General features: G+C 46.6%; 1 protein-coding gene across 5 annotated transcripts in view; it reads left to right on the top strand.

Moving 5' to 3' along the window:
* Positions 1-7012: 7012 nt before the first annotated feature.
* The window catches only part of Cep164 (centrosomal protein 164), a 66377-nt gene continuing 54322 nt past the window's right edge, over positions 7013-19067 (top strand). For 4 of the 5 annotated variants that reach the window (XM_041638688.1, XM_041638686.1, XM_041638687.1 and 1 more), the window contains exons 1-2: positions 7013-7148; positions 13604-13722. In XM_041638688.1, coding sequence (XP_041494622.1) covers positions 13641-13722 — 82 coding nt within the window. In that variant the 5' untranslated portion in view covers positions 7013-7148; positions 13604-13640. Of the gene's footprint in view, positions 7149-13574; positions 13723-19067 lie in introns of all 5 variants that reach the window. The other variant, XM_041638685.1, reaches the window with a different exon arrangement.

Raw genomic sequence — 19067 nt, 5'->3', positions numbered from 1 at the left:
TCAGAGGCTAAGGCAAGAGGATCTCTGTGAGTCTAGTCTACAAGTGAGTTCCAGGACAGCCAGAGCTATATAGAGAAATCCTGTCTTGGAAAACAAACAAACAAACAAAAACCCAAACCAAAGCAAACCAAAACAAAAAACGAAAAAGAAAAACAAAAAAATAGAATATATATATATGGGAACTGACTATAGAAGAGGTGGCATTTAATCTAAACCTTAAAATTGGAAGTATTTTCACAAGCAGAGATTGGAGGCGCAAGATTAAGGGCATGAGAGCGTGCCACAAACTCACCAGGTTCCAGCAGGGAGACCTGCAGCCTCTTTTCTCCAGAGCATCTGGCAGGAGGTGGCTGTCTCTTCCACATCTTTGTTTGTGCCTTTGACGGTTTCTTGCCATGAATCCTTATGACCCACCCGATCACTTCTCATCATCAATCAGACTAAGGATCAATTGCTTTGGAAAACTTTCCAATATTAGCTCTCCAAGACACTGGTTTTTTATCTTGGATCACTGATGACAACTTATGCTGGAGAGGTTGTGGGGGAAAGGATCTGCACTGCTGGTAGGAATGCAAACTGGTACAACCCCTTTAGATGTCAGTGTGACAATTTCTCAGAAAATTAGGAAACAACCTTCCTCAAGACCCGGTAATACCACTTTTGGGTATGTATCCAAAGGATGCTCAATCGTGCCACAAGGACATGTGCTCATAGCAGCATTGTTTGTCATAGCCAGAACCTGGAAACAACCTAAATGCCCCTTGATTGAAGAAGAATGGATAAGAAAAATGTGGTACATTTACACAATGGAGTCGTACACAGCAGAAAAAAATAGCGACATTTTGAATTTTGCAGGAAAATGGATGGAGCTAGGAAACATTATTTTGAGTGAGGTAACCCAGACACAGAAAGACAATTATCACATGTACTCATTCATAGGTGGTTTTTAAACATAAAGCAAAGCCAGCCTACAAACCACAATCCCAGAGAACCTAGACAACAATGAGGACACTAAGAGAGACTTACATAGATCTAATCTACATGGGAGGTAGAAAGTATAAAAAGACAAGATCTCCTGAGTAAATTGGGAGCATGGGCACCTTGGGGGAGGACTGCAGGGGGAGGAGAGAGGCAGGGAGGGGAGCAGAGAAAAATGTAGAGATCAATAAATATCAATAAAAAAGACAGCATTCATATCAGAGAGTAGATGCATTGTTCAATAACTGCCATTGGGACAATCAGCAATCCACTTGGAAGGAGAGGAATCCAAATCCACATCTCATCCAAAAATAAGCTTCAGATACACTAAAGAGCTTAACATTAAAATAGAACTAGGGAAAAAATAGAATATTTTCAGAGCCTTATGCTAAAGAAAGTCTCCTTAGGGTGACTGGAGAGATGGCTCAGAGGTTAAGAGCACTGGTTGTTCTTCCAGAGGTCCTGAGTTCAATTCCCAGATACCACATGCTGGCTCACAACCATCTATAATGAAATCTGAACTCTTCTGGCCTGAAGGCAATGTACCTTTTTTTAAAAAGGCATCCTTAATAAAACTTATGGAAAACAAAACAAAACAAAACAATTGGACGGGCTTCCCCTTAAATACGCAGCATGTCTGCAGACTCAAAAGCAGCGTCCTGGTTCTCCCACTTATCGGGGAAGCAGTCTCCTTACTTGACCTTCCTTTTTGTTTCAGAGTCCCTCGTTTGTGAACCAGGGTAACAGTGACCTGAGCCTTGTGGGGACACACACCTCTAATCTCAACACTTAGCAGGCTTCCCACTGTCCTAGGTTGGCCTGGTCTAGCTTGATCTGTGTACAAAGCAAGCCACAGACCAGCAAGAGCTATTTAGTGAGATCCTATGTCAGAAGAACAAAAGGAAAAACCTTAATGAAGTAATTTGTGTAAAGCACTTATGAAAGACCTCCAGAGCAGGGAGACTCTCACTCAAGTCTCGGGATAACACAACCCCCTAGGAACTCACAAGAGACAGTCCTTGCTACAATTACATGAGGTTTATTGACAGGTCAGGAACCAGTGCACTGGGGCCGAAACTCATTTCCCACGCAGGGGTAGAAGGTTCAACCCCAAGTAGCTGGGAGAAGGGGTATTTAAGGGGAGAAACCATCCAAAGAGGGTAGGGAGGGCGTCATTGGAAAATTCTGAAAATACCAGTGATCATTGAAAAATTCCAAAAATACCAGTGATAATCACAAGGGGGTAACTCCCTGTTTCTCCAGATTATAATCTAACTTTATCTTCAGATAATTCCTGAAACAGAGTCACTGAACCACTTAATCTAGATTTTTTGATTCTTCTCTCCCTGCTTAGATTTTTGGCTCTATTTTTTCTGCAAGAAGGGGGTCTGGATTTATCCAGGTCTTTCACTTAGAATGGGGTGTGGCATGCTGTGAACACTCAGTGAAGACTAGCTGTCGATGGTATTACCACAACTCCCGAGCGGAAAAAAGGGACATTTAAAAAGATAAAACACAAGCCACGTGTTAGGAATCATTTGCTACACTATGGGGAGACAAAGGGTTAATGGCTACAATACACAAGGAACCACCACAAATCAATGAAACTGTCCAAACAATATAGAGGATATAAAGAATATAGAGAAGTAGTTCACAGAAGAAATTCAATGGGCAATATTCATATATTACAAACTTTACTAATAGTGAGGAAATGTAAATTGAAGCCCATCGCTAGCTAGTGTGACAGAATACACTTTGGAGGTAGAGGCAGGAAGATGGGGAGTTCAGGACCAACCTGGGCCAGAGATGGCTCCGTAGTTAAGAGCATTCACTGCTCTTGCAGAGGACAGGAGTTCAATTCCCAGCTCCCATATCAGGCAGATCCCAGCTCCCTGTAACCCCAGCCCCTGGGCTATCCAGCACTCTGGCCTTCATGGGCAACTTTATTCACTTGTACAAACCCACAAACAGACCACACACATGCACATAATTAAAAAGAAAAAAGAAGGGCATGGTGATGCTCTCTTTTAATCCCAGCACTCGAGGAGGCAGAGGCAGGTGGATCTCTGTGAGTTCGAGGCCAGCCTGGTCTACAGAGTGAGTTCCAGGACAGCCAGGGCAATCAAAAATCAAAAATAAAAAAAATAACAAAACAGAACTCCTAGCCTAACCCAACCAATCAACCAAGGAAAATCCCAATAATATTTAAGTGTCATGTAGTTTACCCCTTTCTTCCTCCTCTTCCCTCTCCCCTCCCTTCCTTTATTACTGGTAATATGTTGGTGAAGGTTAGACTGTAATCCCCCTCCCCCCGACAAGATTTCTTTATGTAACACCCCAGGCTGTCCTGGAACTTACTTTGTAGACGAGGCTAGCCTGGAACTCATAGAGATCTGCCTGCCTCAGCCTGCCTTCCCGCCATCCCATCAACCCCCCATCCCCTACTGGGATTAAAGGCAAGTGCCACCACCATTCAGCTTTAGACGGTAAATTAAAAAAAAATATTTTGGTAGTGATTTGGTGACATCTGTTCAAATAAAAAAAAATCAGCTGGTCCTGCAATCCCAGCTCCTGTCCCCACAAAAAAAAAAAAAGTGGAAAAGAGGCTGGAGAGATTGGAGAGATGATTCAGCATGGTTAAGGGTGGATATTCTTTGGGTAGTAACGCGCACACCTTTAATCCCAGCATTCGGGAGGCAAAGGCACGTGGATCTCTGAGTTCAAGACCAGGCTGGTGTACAGAGTGAGTTCCAGGACAGCTAGGGCTACAGAAAGAAACCCTCTGGGGATGGGGTGGTGGTGGTGCATATGGCTCTTGGTGTGGTGGCACATACCTATTCTTTTTTCTTGTTTTTCGAGACAAGGTTTCTTTGTGTCCTAGAACTCTCTCTGTAGACCAGGCAGGTCTCGCACTCACAGACATCTGCCTGTCTCTGCCTCTCAAGCGCTGGGATTAAAGGTAGTTGCCGCTACTAGGCGGTGGTGACACTACCTTTAATCCCAGAATGTAAGCCGGGTGTTGGTGGCGCACGCCTTTAATCCCAGCACTAGGGAGGCAGAGGCAGGCGGATCTCTGTGAGTTCGAGACCAGCCTGGTCTACAGAGCTAGTTCCAGGGCAGGCTCCAAAGCCACAGAGAAACCCTGTCTTGAAAAGCCAAAAAAAAAAAAAAAATCCCAGAATGTAGAGGCAAGCAGACATGTTTAAATTTGGTGTCAGCCGTGTTTACATAGCGAGTTCTAGGCCAGTTAGGAACATATAGTGAGACCCTGCTTAAAATAAACAAAGAAAAGGAAAGAAATGGAAAGACAGGACCCGGTTATTCTTTTTTTTTTCTTGTTTTTTTGAGACAGGGTTTCTCTGTGGTTTTGGAGCCTGTCCCGGAACTAGCTCTTGTAGACCAGGCTGGTCTCGAACTCACAGAGATCTGCCTGCCTCTGCCTCCCAAGTGCTGGGATTAAAGGCATGCGCCACCACCGCCTGGCTGGACCAGGTTATTCTTGCAAAGGACCCAGTGCCCAGCATTCACTTCAGACAACTGACTCTAACTCCAGGTTCTGAGAATATGAGGCTTATGACCTCTGAGAGCACCTGAAATCACATGCAAAAAAATAATTTTTTTCTTTTGAATTTTTCAAGACAGGGTTTCTCTGTGTAGCCCTAGCTGTCCTGGGACTAACTCTGTAGACCAGGTTGGCCTCAAACTCACAGAGATCCATCTACCTGCCTCTGCCTCCTGAGTGTTGGGATTAAAGATGTGTGTTGCCACCACCCTAGAAAAACGTTTTAAAGAACAACAGTTAGGAGGGCTTTTGGTGTACCTCAGGCTGGCCTGGAACATAACTTTTCTTTCTTCTTCTTCTTCTTCTTATTTATTTATTTATTTATTTAATCAAAAACACTTTATTTAAATCAAACAGATAAATGATACATAGCATAATAGGCATTCAACACACATATAGAACCATAGCACTAAGAAGGCCAGAGTATGACCTGAACGCAGGGCCTACCTAGGCTACATTTGTAAACACTAGATCAATATAGAGATATATTTATGCAATTATCTAGTATATCATAAAAACTTAGTCAATTAAATGAGGGAAGTACCTGAGGAATTGGTAACTGTTGCCCAAATTCCAGTCAACACATCAATTTCTAGCCTTTAAGGGACAAAGGAGAGTCACAGAAAATGTTTGGCCATCATGGTAACAAGAGTTGGAACCACTGTCAAAGAAAGCAAACGGATCCAGATGGGCTGATGGTGAGCACCTGTAACCCTACACTCTGGAAACAGGACTGAGAAGTTCCAGGAGTCTCAGGACAGCAATTTTCAGTTAAAAAACTAAAGAAATAAAAGCTCAGCCAGGACACATTAACTTGGCAGTGGAACTAACTTCTATTGCTCCAGTGAGCTGCTGAACTTGGCAAACCAACCCCAGGATATGACCTGCAGTCCTTAGGAAAAAGCAACCATTACCCCAACACCACACATATAGAAATGCCATGGTTCTTGTATTTGAGTGTTTTGCCTGCAGGTATGTCTGTGCACCATATGTGTGTTTGGTGCCAGTGGAGGCCAGAAGAGAGCGCCAGATCCTCTGGAACTGGAGTTACAACCAGCTGTGTACTGCCACGCGGATGCTGGGAATCAAGCTCTGGTCCTCTGAAAGCGCAGTGTGGATAACTGCTGAATTCTCTCTCCAGCATATACCCCAAGTTCGGGTACAGGATGCTATGAGCAATGTTTAGTTAGGTCTGTGGTGATGGTCTGACAACCTTGGGCATCCCTTCCAAGTCTGGTCTGTTGGTTTCTTGGGGACATTTATTTATTTATTCATTTATTCATTCATTCATTCATTCATTCATTTATTTATTTAGTATACAATGTTCTGTCTGTATGCCTACAGGCCAGAAGAGGGCGCCAGACCTCATTACAGATGGTTGTGAGCCACCATGTGGTTGCTGGGAATTGAACTCAGGACCTTTGGAAGAGCAGGCAATGCTCTTAACCACTCTCCAGTTCCCCCTTGGGGACATTTTTAAAGATGGTGATGAGGAGGACGGGGATGTTTTTCATCTGTGGTGAGAATAAAGGTCGGAGGGCAGCAGAAAGATTTGAAATTAAACATGGGAAACACCTCCTGCTGTCTGGATTCATGGTAACAACATCCTCAAGTTCCTCCTTGTAGGATTAGCCTCTAGTGGCAAGGGACAAGTTTTGAAAGTTAGCAGTAGGGATGGAGAAGTGGACCAAGATTTGGTTCCTAGCACCCACAAGGTGGCGCACAATGGCTTATAACTCCAGTTCCAGAGGCTACAAGGCCCTCTTCTGGCCTCAGCGGGCACCAGGCCTCCTGCACCACCAGACACATGTAGACCAATCACTTATATTCTCTCTCTCTCTCTCTCTCTCTCTCTCTCTCTCTCTCTCTCTCTCTCTCTCTCTCTCTCTCTCTCTCTCTCTCTCTCTCTCTCTCTTTCTCTCCCCCCCTCCCTCCCTCCCCCTCCCTCCCCCCCCTCCCCTCAAACTCGTAGAGTCTCTGTATCCCGAGTGCTCTGCCTAAATGCTTGTGCTACCAGGCCCTCAGGCCCGGCACAACCATACACATTAGAAGGAAAGAGTAACCAGCTCTTTTAACACCAAACCATCTCTCCAGTCCATTCATAGTCAGTGAGGTGACTATTGGTAATCACTGTTGTTCACCTAATTCTGCTCACACTTTATAAAAAGATGGTCTTTAAATGATGGATAATTAACATTGCTATTAGTATTATGAATGCTCCCTTTCTACCGCGGAAAAAATTCTCTTATCTACTTTCAGATCTCTGAATGTCGATTTAACCCCTTGGTGATGGTGGTGGGCTCATCCACTATCTTGAACTAAAACTTCCATGAAGCAACGGGCAAAACCTCCGTGAGCTGACGGGACATCCAACCAATCCAATGGCAGTGCTCTTAGTCAGCGACCTATTGGCTCTTTGTAGAGGCGGGACTCTCAGTTGCTAGGCTGGTGCCTTTCCGGAAGTGGTTGCTGGTCGCTGCAGGGCAACACCCCGGCGTCCCTGGAAGCGGGGAGCCGGACACCCCGGCGTCCCTGGAAGTGGGGCTCCGGGGTGGTGCTGGGGAGGCGGCGCAGAGCCATCGCCCAGGGAACCCCGGGTTGGGGACAGGTGAGACCTTCTCGGAGCCTGGGTTGGTGGCGTGGCGGGCAAGGAGTTTGCAGGGAGCTGAGGCGCTGCGAGGTGTTGATGCGCGGGAACTGAGGTGGGAGAGGAGAGCCCTTGGGCGTGCGCGGCCTGGCTTTCTAACCTCTCCTGAAAATACCCCCCCCCCCGCACCCCCACCCCGCTTCTCCTCTTGTAACCCACAACTGGGCTATTCCAAGCTCAATCAAGCTCTTGGCATCTTTTGGCCAGATGGGCAAGAGGCGAAGTTTTAGGTTTTCTTTGCACTGATTTAGGAATCTCCTCCCGAAACCGCTGCCCTCTTCTTGGCCTCGGTGACATGCTCCCGTGCGTGTGCCAGCTCAGCCCTCTGCAGGCCCCTGCTTGCTTCTCATAGGACTTCAGCTTTGGGGATTGATTGCACCCAGAGCTTCAGTTACCGGCTGCTCAGCGAAGTACTTGCTGCCCGGCCTGATACCTCCTTCTCGAGCTTAGATCTGCTTATGGATCGTCTCCAACCTTCTCTGTCGCGTGTTTCTTGTTCTCAGTGGAGAGCTTTTCCAGTTATTTAGGCCAGTCTACGTTGGGAATTCATTCTAGTGTCGGCAGCACGCAACTGTTTGTCATGTCTCGGATTTTAGGCAGTCTGCTGTGGGGTTGCTTCATGGCGAAGGCCTAAAATCACAACGCACCGGCTGAAATCCTCTTTGCTTTTTCTCTCTTCTCTCCTTTCACCTAGACCGCAAGATCTGCGTTCTCCTGTACTCCGGATTGGTCCCTTCTTTTCGTTTAGGTAGCCACTGATGGTTCATAATTTCTCGGTTGTGCCTCTGCTCTTGTCCCTCTCTGATTAGTTCCTTTGCAGCCATCAGACACCTTTCTCGACTGTAAATCTCATCACTTCGGCCTCCTTTATGAAATTCTTCTGACAGCCCTTTATGAAGCCCTGCATATAGTTTCAGCCCTCCCAAGGCCGGCTGTCGGAGCTGCTCCTTGCCTTCCATTCTAGCAGTCTATTTCAAAAGTGGGGAGGCTGGGCGTCGGTGGCCCCTAGTCTCCACCCCTTCCCACCAAGCCACTTTGCTCTTGTTCTTGGTGTTCCTTCTTTAAATTCCCTTGCTTTGGGGGCTGGTAAGCTCAGATGGTAGAGTTTTCTCTGTAAGCATGTCTTGTGAAAGCCAGGCATGGTGGTTCATGCTGTAACCTCAGTGCTAGAGATATAGAGACAGGTGGATCCCTGGCACTGGAGTTACAGGTGGTTGTGAGCTGAGAACTGGTATTAGGTCCTTTGGAAGGGCACCAAGTGCCCTTAACTGCTGAGCCATCTTGGCAGCCCCAGCCCCTCTGATTTTATCCCTTCTCTTCTGGCCTCCTTTTTCAGTCTGTTCTGGAAACGTGCAGTTCTCTTTGACAGAGGCCAGATCTTCGGTATGGCTTTGCCCTTTCCCTCCTCCCCAGCAACATCTCTGTTACTTTCGTGCTCGGACACAGAGCTTGTATGTGTGCTGCTGCTACTATGTTAGAACTTGTTTCCTTCTGTCAGTAAATACCCGTTCTTCCTCCAGGTCTCGGTGTCGGCACCATTAATCAGGCTCGGGCTCAGGCTCATATCTTAATTCATATGAAATAATACTCTTTTATGTTTTCTTTGTGTGTGTGTGTGTGTGTGTGTGTGTGTGTACAACTTGAAGTGTTTCCTTCCACCAAGTGCTTCTTGGGGATCAAACAGGTTGTTAGGCTAGGCTTGGTGGCAAGTATCAAGTGGTACTTGCTGGCCTCCTCCCCCATCTTCTCTCTCTCTCTCTCTCTCTCTTTCTCTCTCTTTTCTTTCTTTTTCTTTGGTTTTGTTTTGTTTTTTGAGACAGGGTTTCTCTGTAGCTTTGGACCCTGTCCTGGAAACTAGCTCTTGTAGACCAGGCTGGCCTCTAACTCCCAGAGATCCTCCTGCCTCTGCCTCCCAAGTGCTAGGATTCAAGGTGTGTGCCACTACCACCTGCCTGGCTTCTTTCTTTCTCTTTTTCTTTTGAGAGAGGGCCTTAAAATAGCCTTGGCTGTCCTTGAGCTCCCCTGGCTGAGGTGAACTTGGGATTCTGCTCGCACCTCCCTTGTGCTGAGATGGTGGGCCTGCCTAGTTCAGTTTTGGAACTCTTTTTTTTTTTTTAAGATTTATTTATTAATTATGTATACAGTGTTCTACCTGTGTGCATACCTGCACCCCAGAAGAGGGCACCAGATCTCATTGTAGATGGTTGTGAGCCACCATGTGGTTGCTGGGAATTGAACTCAGGACCTCTGGAAGAATAGTCAGTGTTCTTAACCGCTGAGCCATCTCTCCAGCCCCAGTTTTGGAACTCTTATCTGGGACTGTCTGACTTAGCAGCAGTTGCTGGGGAGGAGTGATGGCAGAATCTGTTTACTGCCACGCAAGTCCAGTGCCTAGAGGGAAACTTGATAAGTGCTCCACAGAAGGTTTTCCATCTCAAAAGTGACCTCCGTGAGCTCTCAGGGAGGTGTGCGTTCTTTGTGCACACCTTCCCTGCCTCACTTCTCTGTGCCCTCCTGCTTTGGCCTCTCCTTGCCACATTTCTCTGACGCCGGGAAAGGTATAGTACAGCCCAAACAGATTCCTGGCAGACTTGTCTGAAATTTGGAAAATCCATGGATTCAGATTTTTCAGTTTCCTCCTGGCCTGTAGGTAATTAAATATAGATAATTCTGTTTATAGTCAGTTGTCCCCGGCTTGCTTTCTGTTGTGAAAAACACCAACAACAAAGCCTCTTGGGGGGAAAAGGGTTTCTCTTGCCTTACAGCATACAGTGCATCATGAAGGGACATCAGGGGAGGAACTCAAGCAGGAACAGAGGCAGGGACCATGGAGGAGCAACGCTTGCTTTCCTGGCTCACTCTTCATGGCTTGCTCAGCTCAGCTACTGCTGTTTCCTTTCTTTCTCTCGTTCTTTCTTTTTTACATTTTTTTTTTAGGGTGTCTCTATGTAGCCCTGGCTGTTCTGAAACACCCCACGCAGACCAGGCTCCACCTGCCTATGCCTCCCTGGTGCCTATAGTAGAGGTATGTGCCACTACACCTGGCTTCAGCTACTTTTCTTATCCAACCCAGGACCCTGTGACCAGGGCTGGTACAGAACACAGTGGCCTGAGCCTTCCCACATCCATCATCAATCAAGACAATGCCCTGCAGACATGCCCACAGGCCAGTCTGATGGAAGCAGCTCCTCAGCCGAGGGGCCTTCTTCCCCGAGGACTCTAGTTTGTGTCCAGTTGACAAAACCTAAACTGCATTTGAAGCTTGTTTGCTCTTCCCTCTGTGGACGTCAGTTATTCCAGGTTGTTGATCTCTGCAGATGGGAGGTAGGGATAAGTCACACTTCTCAGACGCAGAATCTCTGAGCTTGTGTGACAGGGTCAGTACAGTGCTCGCGAGGCTGTGTCTGAGAAGCGCTTCTTCACCTGGTGTTTGGGTCATTGTCCTCTGTCTGTGGCCCCTTCCTTTTCTCTTCCCCTCTTTCCAATTAAGAGGATTAACGGACTCAGGTGGCCCCATTTGTGCCCTGCTTTCTGTCCATCTCTGTCCTTTTCAGTGTGAGTGGCAGTCAGACCCTTCCCGTTTCTGATTCAGAGCAGTGGCATGGGTGTAGTGTCTGGAGGGTGGTCTGACTTCTGAGGTGGGGAGCATTTTCTCTCAGCTTGCAGGGAAATCCCCTCCCCCCATTTTTTTTCATTGCTTAGAGGGGGCATGGTGGGAACGAGAAGGGCAGAGTCTGGTTCTCTTGGGGATCTGGTGGACTGAAGAAGAGATCAGTGTCGTGATCACAGAAGGCCACAGTCATAGGTCTTGATGGATTGTCTGTTGCTTATCAGAGGAACATCTCTAAGGATCTGGGATAGGTGCAGAGTTGCCAGGTTCCGCCATTCCTGATCATTCCGCTCCAGGCCTGGCCACTTTGACCTTTCTAGTGGGCAGAGGGGAAAGAGGAGCGTCTTTGCTGTCACAGGAGGACTTTGTATGCTCGTTGTCCCAGGTGCAATAGTCAGGTTTCTGAAGGAGTGGGCAGGAGAGGCCAGGCCCTGCTGTGCTGGTCACACCCTGGATGGCTGACTCAGGTGGGGAGGGCTGTGACAGCCTGTTTGTTTCTGCTTTGTTAGTTTTCAGTGTGTGAGCTGCTGTGGGGAAGGTTGATAGAACTGTGGGGTCCAGAGCTAGAGGTGAGACCAGGGCCAGGAGGAAAGGACCAGTCCCAGCCTTGTATGAGGATCTCCAGCACTGTCAACATGCAAACTAAGTAACATACGGTATACGTAGAGAACAACTCTAGTTGTCAGTCAAGAACTTGGTGCCGCTGCATCTCTGGCCTGGAAACCTTGGCTTCAAAGTAAGCGCCTGTCATAGTCAGCTTGAACTGATAAATGGAGGCTTAAACAATAGGGATCCAGGCTGGAGAGATGCTCAGAGGTTAAGAGCACCAACTGCTCTTCCAAAGGTCCTGAGTTCAATTCCCAGCAACCACATGATGGCGCACAACCATCTGTAATGAGATGTGGTGCCCTCTTCTGCAGATATACATGCAGGTGGAACACTGGATACATAATAAATAAATAAATCTTAAAAAAATTACGAAACCAAACCAAACAACAGCTGGAAGTCACAGATCAAGATCCTCCCTAACCCCTGCCTTGCACACGGCTACCATCTTGCTTTGTCTTCATGTGATGGAGTGAGAACTCTGATTTCTCCTTCTTTGCTTAGAACAGTAATCCTGTCAGGTCAGGGCCCCATCCTTGTGCCCTCATTTTAATGTTGATTATGTCTTAATAATACTACCTTTTTTTTAAAAGATTTTTTTAAATTTAATTTATTTATTTTTGGTTTTTTGAGACAGGGTTTTTCTGTAGCTTTGGAGCCTGTCTTGGAACTGGCTCTTACAGACCAGGCTGGTCTGGAACTCACAGAGATCCACCTGCCTCTGCCTCCTGAGTGCTGGGATTAAAGGTGTGCAGCACCACCGCCTGGCAAGATTATTTATTTATTAAGTATGCAGTGGTCTGTCTGCATGTCTGCCTTCAGTCCAGAAGAGGCCACCTGATCTCATTACAGATGCTTGTGAGCCATCATGTGGTTGCTGGGAATTAAACTCAGGACCTTTGGAAGAGCAGGCAGTGCTTTTAACCTCTGAGCCATCTCTCCAGCCCTGACACTACTTCTTATAAAGTCAGATCATAGTGTTTTGGAAGGACACAGCCCAACCCATCAGGGCTCGTCTCTTCCCTTCCTCCTCCGTGCTCCCATTAAGCCTAATAGCCATGTCTTTGTCTGTTTTCTACTCTGCTTCTTGCTCCCTAGTTTAAGCCCTTGTTAACTTTCACTGGGACAGAAGCCTCCTCAAATGCCCTTCTTGACACCAGTTTCTTATTTCTCCAATTCAGCCGTGCCAGTCTTAAATAAAAGGCCCCTCATGTCATTTTTTTCCCCCCAAAGTTCTCAGTGATATTCCTTTCATACAGGGCATGAGACTTTCCATGTCCAGCCCCTGCCATGCATGCTATGGTTCCATGCTTGAGAGCCTGCAAGCATTGTCTGGGGTGCTTTCCTCCTCCTTCAGTGGGAACTGTCCTCATCTTAATGCTTTCAGAGCAGGTGCTGACGTCACATTGACTTCTGGCCCTGGATAGCATGCACAGAGGCATCACTGACGGGTGTGTGTTTTCGGTGTCACTGGGGTTTTCTGACATATACAACAGTTTGGGGTATTCTTGGGAGGGATACAAAGTTAAACTCCTCAAAGGTTTATTTTTTTTTTAAATATTTATTTATTTATTATGTATACAATATTTTGTCTGTATGCCTTCAGGCCAGAAGTGGACACCAGACCCCATTACAGATGGTTGTGAGCCACCATGTGGTTGCTGGGAATTGAACTCAGGACCTTTGGAAGCGCAGGCAATGCTCTTAACCTCTGAGCCATCTCTCCAGCCCCTCAAAGGTTTATTTTTGTGTTATGTATATGAATAGTGTTGGCCTGCATTTATGTACGTGTGTTCTGTGTGTCCCTGATGCAGGCAGAGACCAGAAGATGGTGTCAGATTCCCTGGCACTGGAGCTACAGAAGGCTGTGAGCCACCACGTGGGTGCTGGGGAATTGAACCTAGGTCTTCTGGAAGAGTAGCCAGTGCTTTTAACCACTGAACTATCTCTCCAGTCCTCAAGATAAACACGTTAGAGAGCTAGTCTTGAAGATCGCTCACTCGTGGTGCATTGTGTGTCCTCTACTAACCTTGGGCGGGACCAAGTCAGGGAGGTGACCTAGGCCCAGAGTTTGTGGAACTCTGAGCTGCAGGCAGGCTCCTTAGCCATGCTGGTTTTCAGGGTCTGCTGTGGCCTAGATGCTGTGACCTAACTCAATCTTTCCTTTCCAGGCCAGCTCACTGATTTTCTCTTTGGATAGGGTGGCTGGGATCTAGATAGCTTCGCCAGGCTGAATCATGGCTAGACGACCCTTCGTCTTAGGTGACCAGTTGATTCTGGAGGAAGATTCTGATGAGACCTATGTCCCTAGTGAGCAAGGTAAGAAGCTTTGGTGGGTTGTGATCGTCCTCTGAGGGCAGACATTATATTTGATTTTACTTAAACAATTTTTAAAAAATTAACTTAGGTGTATGGGTGTTTCGCCTGCCATGCATGTTTGCTGCATGTGTGCAATGCCGGCAGAGGCCAGAAGAGGGCATCAGATTCCCAGGAACTGGAGTTACAGATGGTTATTAGCCACCACATAGGTGCTGGGAACTGAATCTGGGTCCTCTGCAAGAGCAGCCAGTGCTTTTTTTTTTTTTTTTTTTTTTTTTTTGGTTTTTCGAGACAGGGTTTCTCTGTGGCTTTGGAGCCTGTCCAGAAACTAGCTCTGTAGACCAGGCTCGTCTCGAACTCACAGAGATCCGCCTGCCTCTGCCTCCCGAGTGCTGGGATTAAAGGCGTGCGCCACCATCTCCAGGCACAGCCAGTGCTCTTAACCACTAAGCCTAACCCCCTGGTTTGCTTTTGTTCTTCAAATACGGTGTTAGGTCATGCTCAGGGCTGCTCAGTATATTTGGGTTAAATCAGAGGATGACAAACTATAGTCTTTGGGCCCAAGTTGGAAAATTTGCTTGTTTTGTACAAGAGCTAGTCAGGCCCTAAAGCTGCAGAGAAACCCTGTCTCGAAAAACCAAATTATTGGCAGACAGCCATGCTTATTTCTATGTCCTCTGTGATTGTCTTGTCTTCATGCTATGATAGCCATGTCAAATAATTGTGACAGATTTATAACCTCCAAAGTTTACAGTATTTACTATCTGGCCCTTTATAGAAAATGTTTGTTGACCTTGGAGAACATACTGGTTTTAATGAGATAGTGTAGGGGATATTGTGAAATATGACATGTTAATAATTTCTTTAGAACGAGCTAAGGCTGGCATGTTGACATTCCCTGCAATCTCAGCATTTAAGGGGCTAAGGCAGGAGGATTGCTACAAGTTAAAGGCCAGGACTACGGAATGAGAGTGAGGCCAACTTGAGCAACATAGTCTCAAACACAACAACAAAAGCAACAAGGTTGTGGCTCAGTTGGTGGAGTGCTTGCCTAGCATGTATGAAGCCCTGGGTTCAGTTTTGGCATCTCTTAAATCCGGATATGAAGGTACAGCTCTCAGGAAGAGCGTGTGTGTGTGTGTGTGTGTGTGTGTGTGTGTGTATGTGTGTGTGTGTGTGTGTGTGTGTGCGCGTGCGCGCACGCGCGCGCGCAGGACAGTAAGGAAGGATCTACAGTTCGCTGCCATGTCACTAGGTGGTGAGTTTAAGGTCCTCTATAAAAAAAATAGCAAAAAGAAAAACAAAGTAGCATTATTAATTTATGTTTCTTTGTTCTAGTCTTTGTTTTAAAAACTTCGTATTAATTTCCCTTTCAAACTGCACTGCAAGCCGAGTATAGTGGTGTATGCCTTTACCTTTAATCCCAGTGCTTGGGAGGCAGAGGGAGGATCTCTGAATGAGGATCTCTGAATTCTAGACCAGGCTGGTCCACGAAGTGGGTTCCAGGCCAGATAAGGCTACATAGTGAAACCCTCTCTCAAGCAATCACAACAAAACCCAAAAAGCAACCCCACAGTAGCCCATGAGTCAGGTCCTGTCCTTGTCCCCGCCTGTGAGAGAGGTTCAGGGAGGTTCCTGTAGCTCCACACTGTGCTGAGTGGCAGAGCCGGGCCTTTCCACCCTGAAGTGCTTTGCTGTTCGGGATTGAACTTTGCTCTGACATTAGGAAGAGTTGTGGACATAGACAAAAGTTATGCCTCTGGCTCAGGTAGTTGGTGGATCTGGTAGAGAAGGCTAAGAATACGTGCCCCCTGTGAGTCTAGGATCCCACTTACCTTGTGATGTGCTTCTAGCCTAGTGTGTTTGCTGATTACCACGTAGACGTTCTAATACTGAATATATTCTTCATTTCTATTTGTTAATTAGTTTTTTAAGCATTTACTTGCTGGAGGGTGGCATGGTGTGCACATCGTGGTAAACCTGTGGAGGTCAGAGGGCAGCTTCTCTTCACCCACCATGTGGATTTCGGGAGTTAGACTCAGGTCTTCAGGATCGGTGGCCAGCACCTTTACCTGCTGAATTATCTTGCGCCAGTATTTTTTTTTAATTAATTAATTTATTTATTAAAGATTTCTGCCTCCTCCCCGCCACCGCCTCCCCTTTGCGCCAATATTTTTTTGAGATCCAATTTATAACAGTCCTGCTTCAGACTCCCAAGTGCTGGGATTACCGATATGAGTCACCGTCCAGCTGTGCTTTTGTTGTTCATGTTCTGGTACTAGTGATCGAACCCAGATGCAAAACCCCAGACTTGGAATTAAAAAATAATTCTTTGTGGATTGTTTGTTTATTTTTGTGTGTTTTCTCTGAGTATATGTCTCTGTACCATGTGTGTGTCTGGTGCCCACCGACCCCTCAAACTGGAGTCACGGACAGTTGTAATTCTCCGTGTGGGTGCAGTGAATTGAACCCTGGTCCTCTGGAAGAGCAGCCAGTGCTCTTAACCGCTGAGCCGTCTTTCCAGCTCAGATTTTGTAATTTTATGTTGTCTATCAGTCTGATGGTGAATAGCCTCTGAGTTCTGTTTGTGTCATGGTTAGAAAAGCCTTCTCCACCAAAAGGAGAACTGATTTCTCTCATGTTCCTACGCCACTAATGGGATGGCTCATCTCCCTTCTGGCTTGCTGCTGCTGTGTGCATTTGGGTCTGTCTCTAGCCACATGTCGGTGCCACTCCGAGGCTCTGTCGGATTGTAATACCGAGTGGGGCTAAAGCACCCTTGCTGCAATGTTTCCAGTTTTCTTAGCCAGGCTGTTGTTTTGTTGCCCCATGACTAGGATTATCTATCAGTTCTGGGTAGGGCAGTGTGGGGGGAGCATTGATACCTGGACGTGGAGATGAATATTGGATTGGTTTAGGGGGGGACTGTCATCTTTGTAAAGTGTAAATGTCATATTCCTGTCCACACATCTTTTTTTTGTGTTATTCTTGAATGACTTAAATTTGCTTTGTCTTTGCATTTATTTGTCATATGCATGTATGCTACGTATAGCATGCGTTGTGAAGTCAGAGGGCAACTTGAAGGAGTCAGTTCTTCCCTTCTACCGTGTTAGGCTCTAGGACTGAACTCTGGTCATCAGGCTTGACTGCAGATGTCTTTACCTGATGAGCCATCTTGCTGGCTGACTTCATGGTTTTTTTTTTTTAAAGATTTATTTATTTATTATGTATACAGTATTCTGTCTGCATGTATGCCTGTAGGCCAAAAGAGGGCACCAGGTTTCATTATGGATGGTTGTGAGTCACCATGTTGTTGCTAAGAATTGAACTCAGGACCTCTAGAAGAACAGCTAATGCCCTTAACCTCTGAGCCATCTCTCCAGGCCCTGTCTTCATTTTTTATTTTATTTTACTCTTTTTTTTTTTTGAGACAGGATTTCTTGGTAGCTTTGGAGCCTGTCCTGGAACTAGCTCTGTAGACCAGGCTGGCCTCGAACTCACAGAGATCTGCCTGCCTCTGCCTCCCGAGTTCTGGGATTAAAGGCGTGCGCCACCACTGCTCAGCTCTTTCCTTTTTTCTTTCCTTTTTTTTTTGAGGCAGAGTCTCAATCTCTTGCTTAAACTGTGTATATATGAGTAAATGCATCCCTCCCTCCCTACGTCCTTCCCTACGTCCCTCCCTCCCTCCCTCCCTCTCTCCCTCCCTCCCTCTCTCCCTCCCTCCCTCCCTCTCTCCCTCTCTCCCTATGTCCTTCCCTACGTCCCTCCCTCCCTTGCCTGGCTGGCCTCACTTTCACTGTGTGAACTGCTAATGCTGTGCCTCCCTCTCCTAAGTGCTGGGATTGCAGATGTGGACCATCACACATTGCTTCATTGTTCTTGAAATTCAAGTTGTATATCCCTCACCTCTTTCAAATCTCAAAATGCTCCAGAATCTGCCTTTTGGATGAGACATTTCTGATGAGGGTGTGACCTCTAAAGTCCATGCAAACACTCTAAGACTGGAAAGGGATTGAAACCTGTAGCATGTCTGGTCCTCAGCACTTTGGGGAAAGGATGCTTGATTTCTATCTTATTCTATACTCCTGGCTGTCCTGGAACTTGCTATGTAGACCAGGCTGGCCTAGAACTTGCAGAGATCCTCCTGTTTCTGTGTCCTGAATGCTGGGATTTATTTTTCTTATTTTTTTACATGGGATCTTGCTATGTAGGTCAGGTTGGCCTTAGACTGGCAATGATCCTGCTGCCTCCTCCTCTGGAGCATCAGGGGCACAGGCATGTGCTACCTTGCCTGATTTTCATAAAGGTTTTTCTAGGGCTTTTTCTTTTTTATAAAAACTTTTTTTTGCCAAAGTCTAGTGTCTGGTACCCCAGCCTGAGCCATACTACCTCTCTGCCTCCGTGCTTCCTGCGCAGCTCTCTGTTCTTGTTTCTGCATTGTCTGGTCTGTGTCCCACCTAGGGGTGATCTTACAGGGAGAAATTGGTTGTTTCCAGGCTGGATTCAATGCCCTTCCACATAGTCAGTATCCTTGGTGAGGTTTCACAGATTTTTGTGACATGGCTCTCCCACCTTGCCAGTTGAGTTGGGCCATTATGTTGGTTTCTGGCAGTCCCCAGATGGGCTAAGTTATATCTTTCCTTAGGTCTATTGTGCTGGCTCTGTTGTGCAGAACTACAAAAGGCAAAGTTATGTAATAAGTCATTCTCTGGCCAGTTAAGTGTCAGCTGGCCCTTTGGAAAAAATGTTATCTCCTAGTCCCCAGGTATGTCACCCTCAGTTTCTCCACGGAGATGCCTTGTATTGGTGCCATCTGTCTGGCCTGGACTAGACTCAAGCCTGGTGTTTATTATTCCGGTGGCCACTGGTGACATGTTCCAATGGACGCCTCACCTACCCTTTTCCCCAAAGATGAGATTGCTCTTAGTATCATAGTACATAGTCTCTTCTACCCTCCAGATCGCTGGCAAAGGGCTCTCCTAACTGATTCAGGGAGTAGAGCAGAGTGGAGTCCAGAATATATGGTGCAATTGAGTGAGAGGCTATCGCCTTTCAGAAGAGGGGTCCACTGGAGGGGGAAGAGGCCACCTGAGTATCATCTACTTTCTCAGCTGAGCACCTTCCTGTCCCTCAGAGAACCAGGCCCTGCCTTCTCTCTGCTACCGTGTCACACGGTACAAGCCATCGTCACAACACACACTATCTATTTCATGTTCTGTGTGTTTACAAGGTCCTTCAAGAGCTCAGTCATATGTAGTTGATACTCACTTGGGGCTTGAGGGCCAAGTGCATTAGAGCCCAGCTCTTGTAAATCTTCTGAGAGTTTATCTTTTAGTAAGGTTGCC

Source organism: Microtus oregoni, unplaced genomic scaffold (genome assembly GCF_018167655.1).
Source record: "Microtus oregoni isolate MIOR12 unplaced genomic scaffold, Mior012 000055F_ref0000237, whole genome shotgun sequence".
NCBI classification, from domain to species: Eukaryota; Metazoa; Chordata; class Mammalia; order Rodentia; family Cricetidae; genus Microtus; species Microtus oregoni.
Note: the sequence above shows the minus strand (reverse complement) of the source record. Positions and strands in the feature narration are given on the sequence as shown.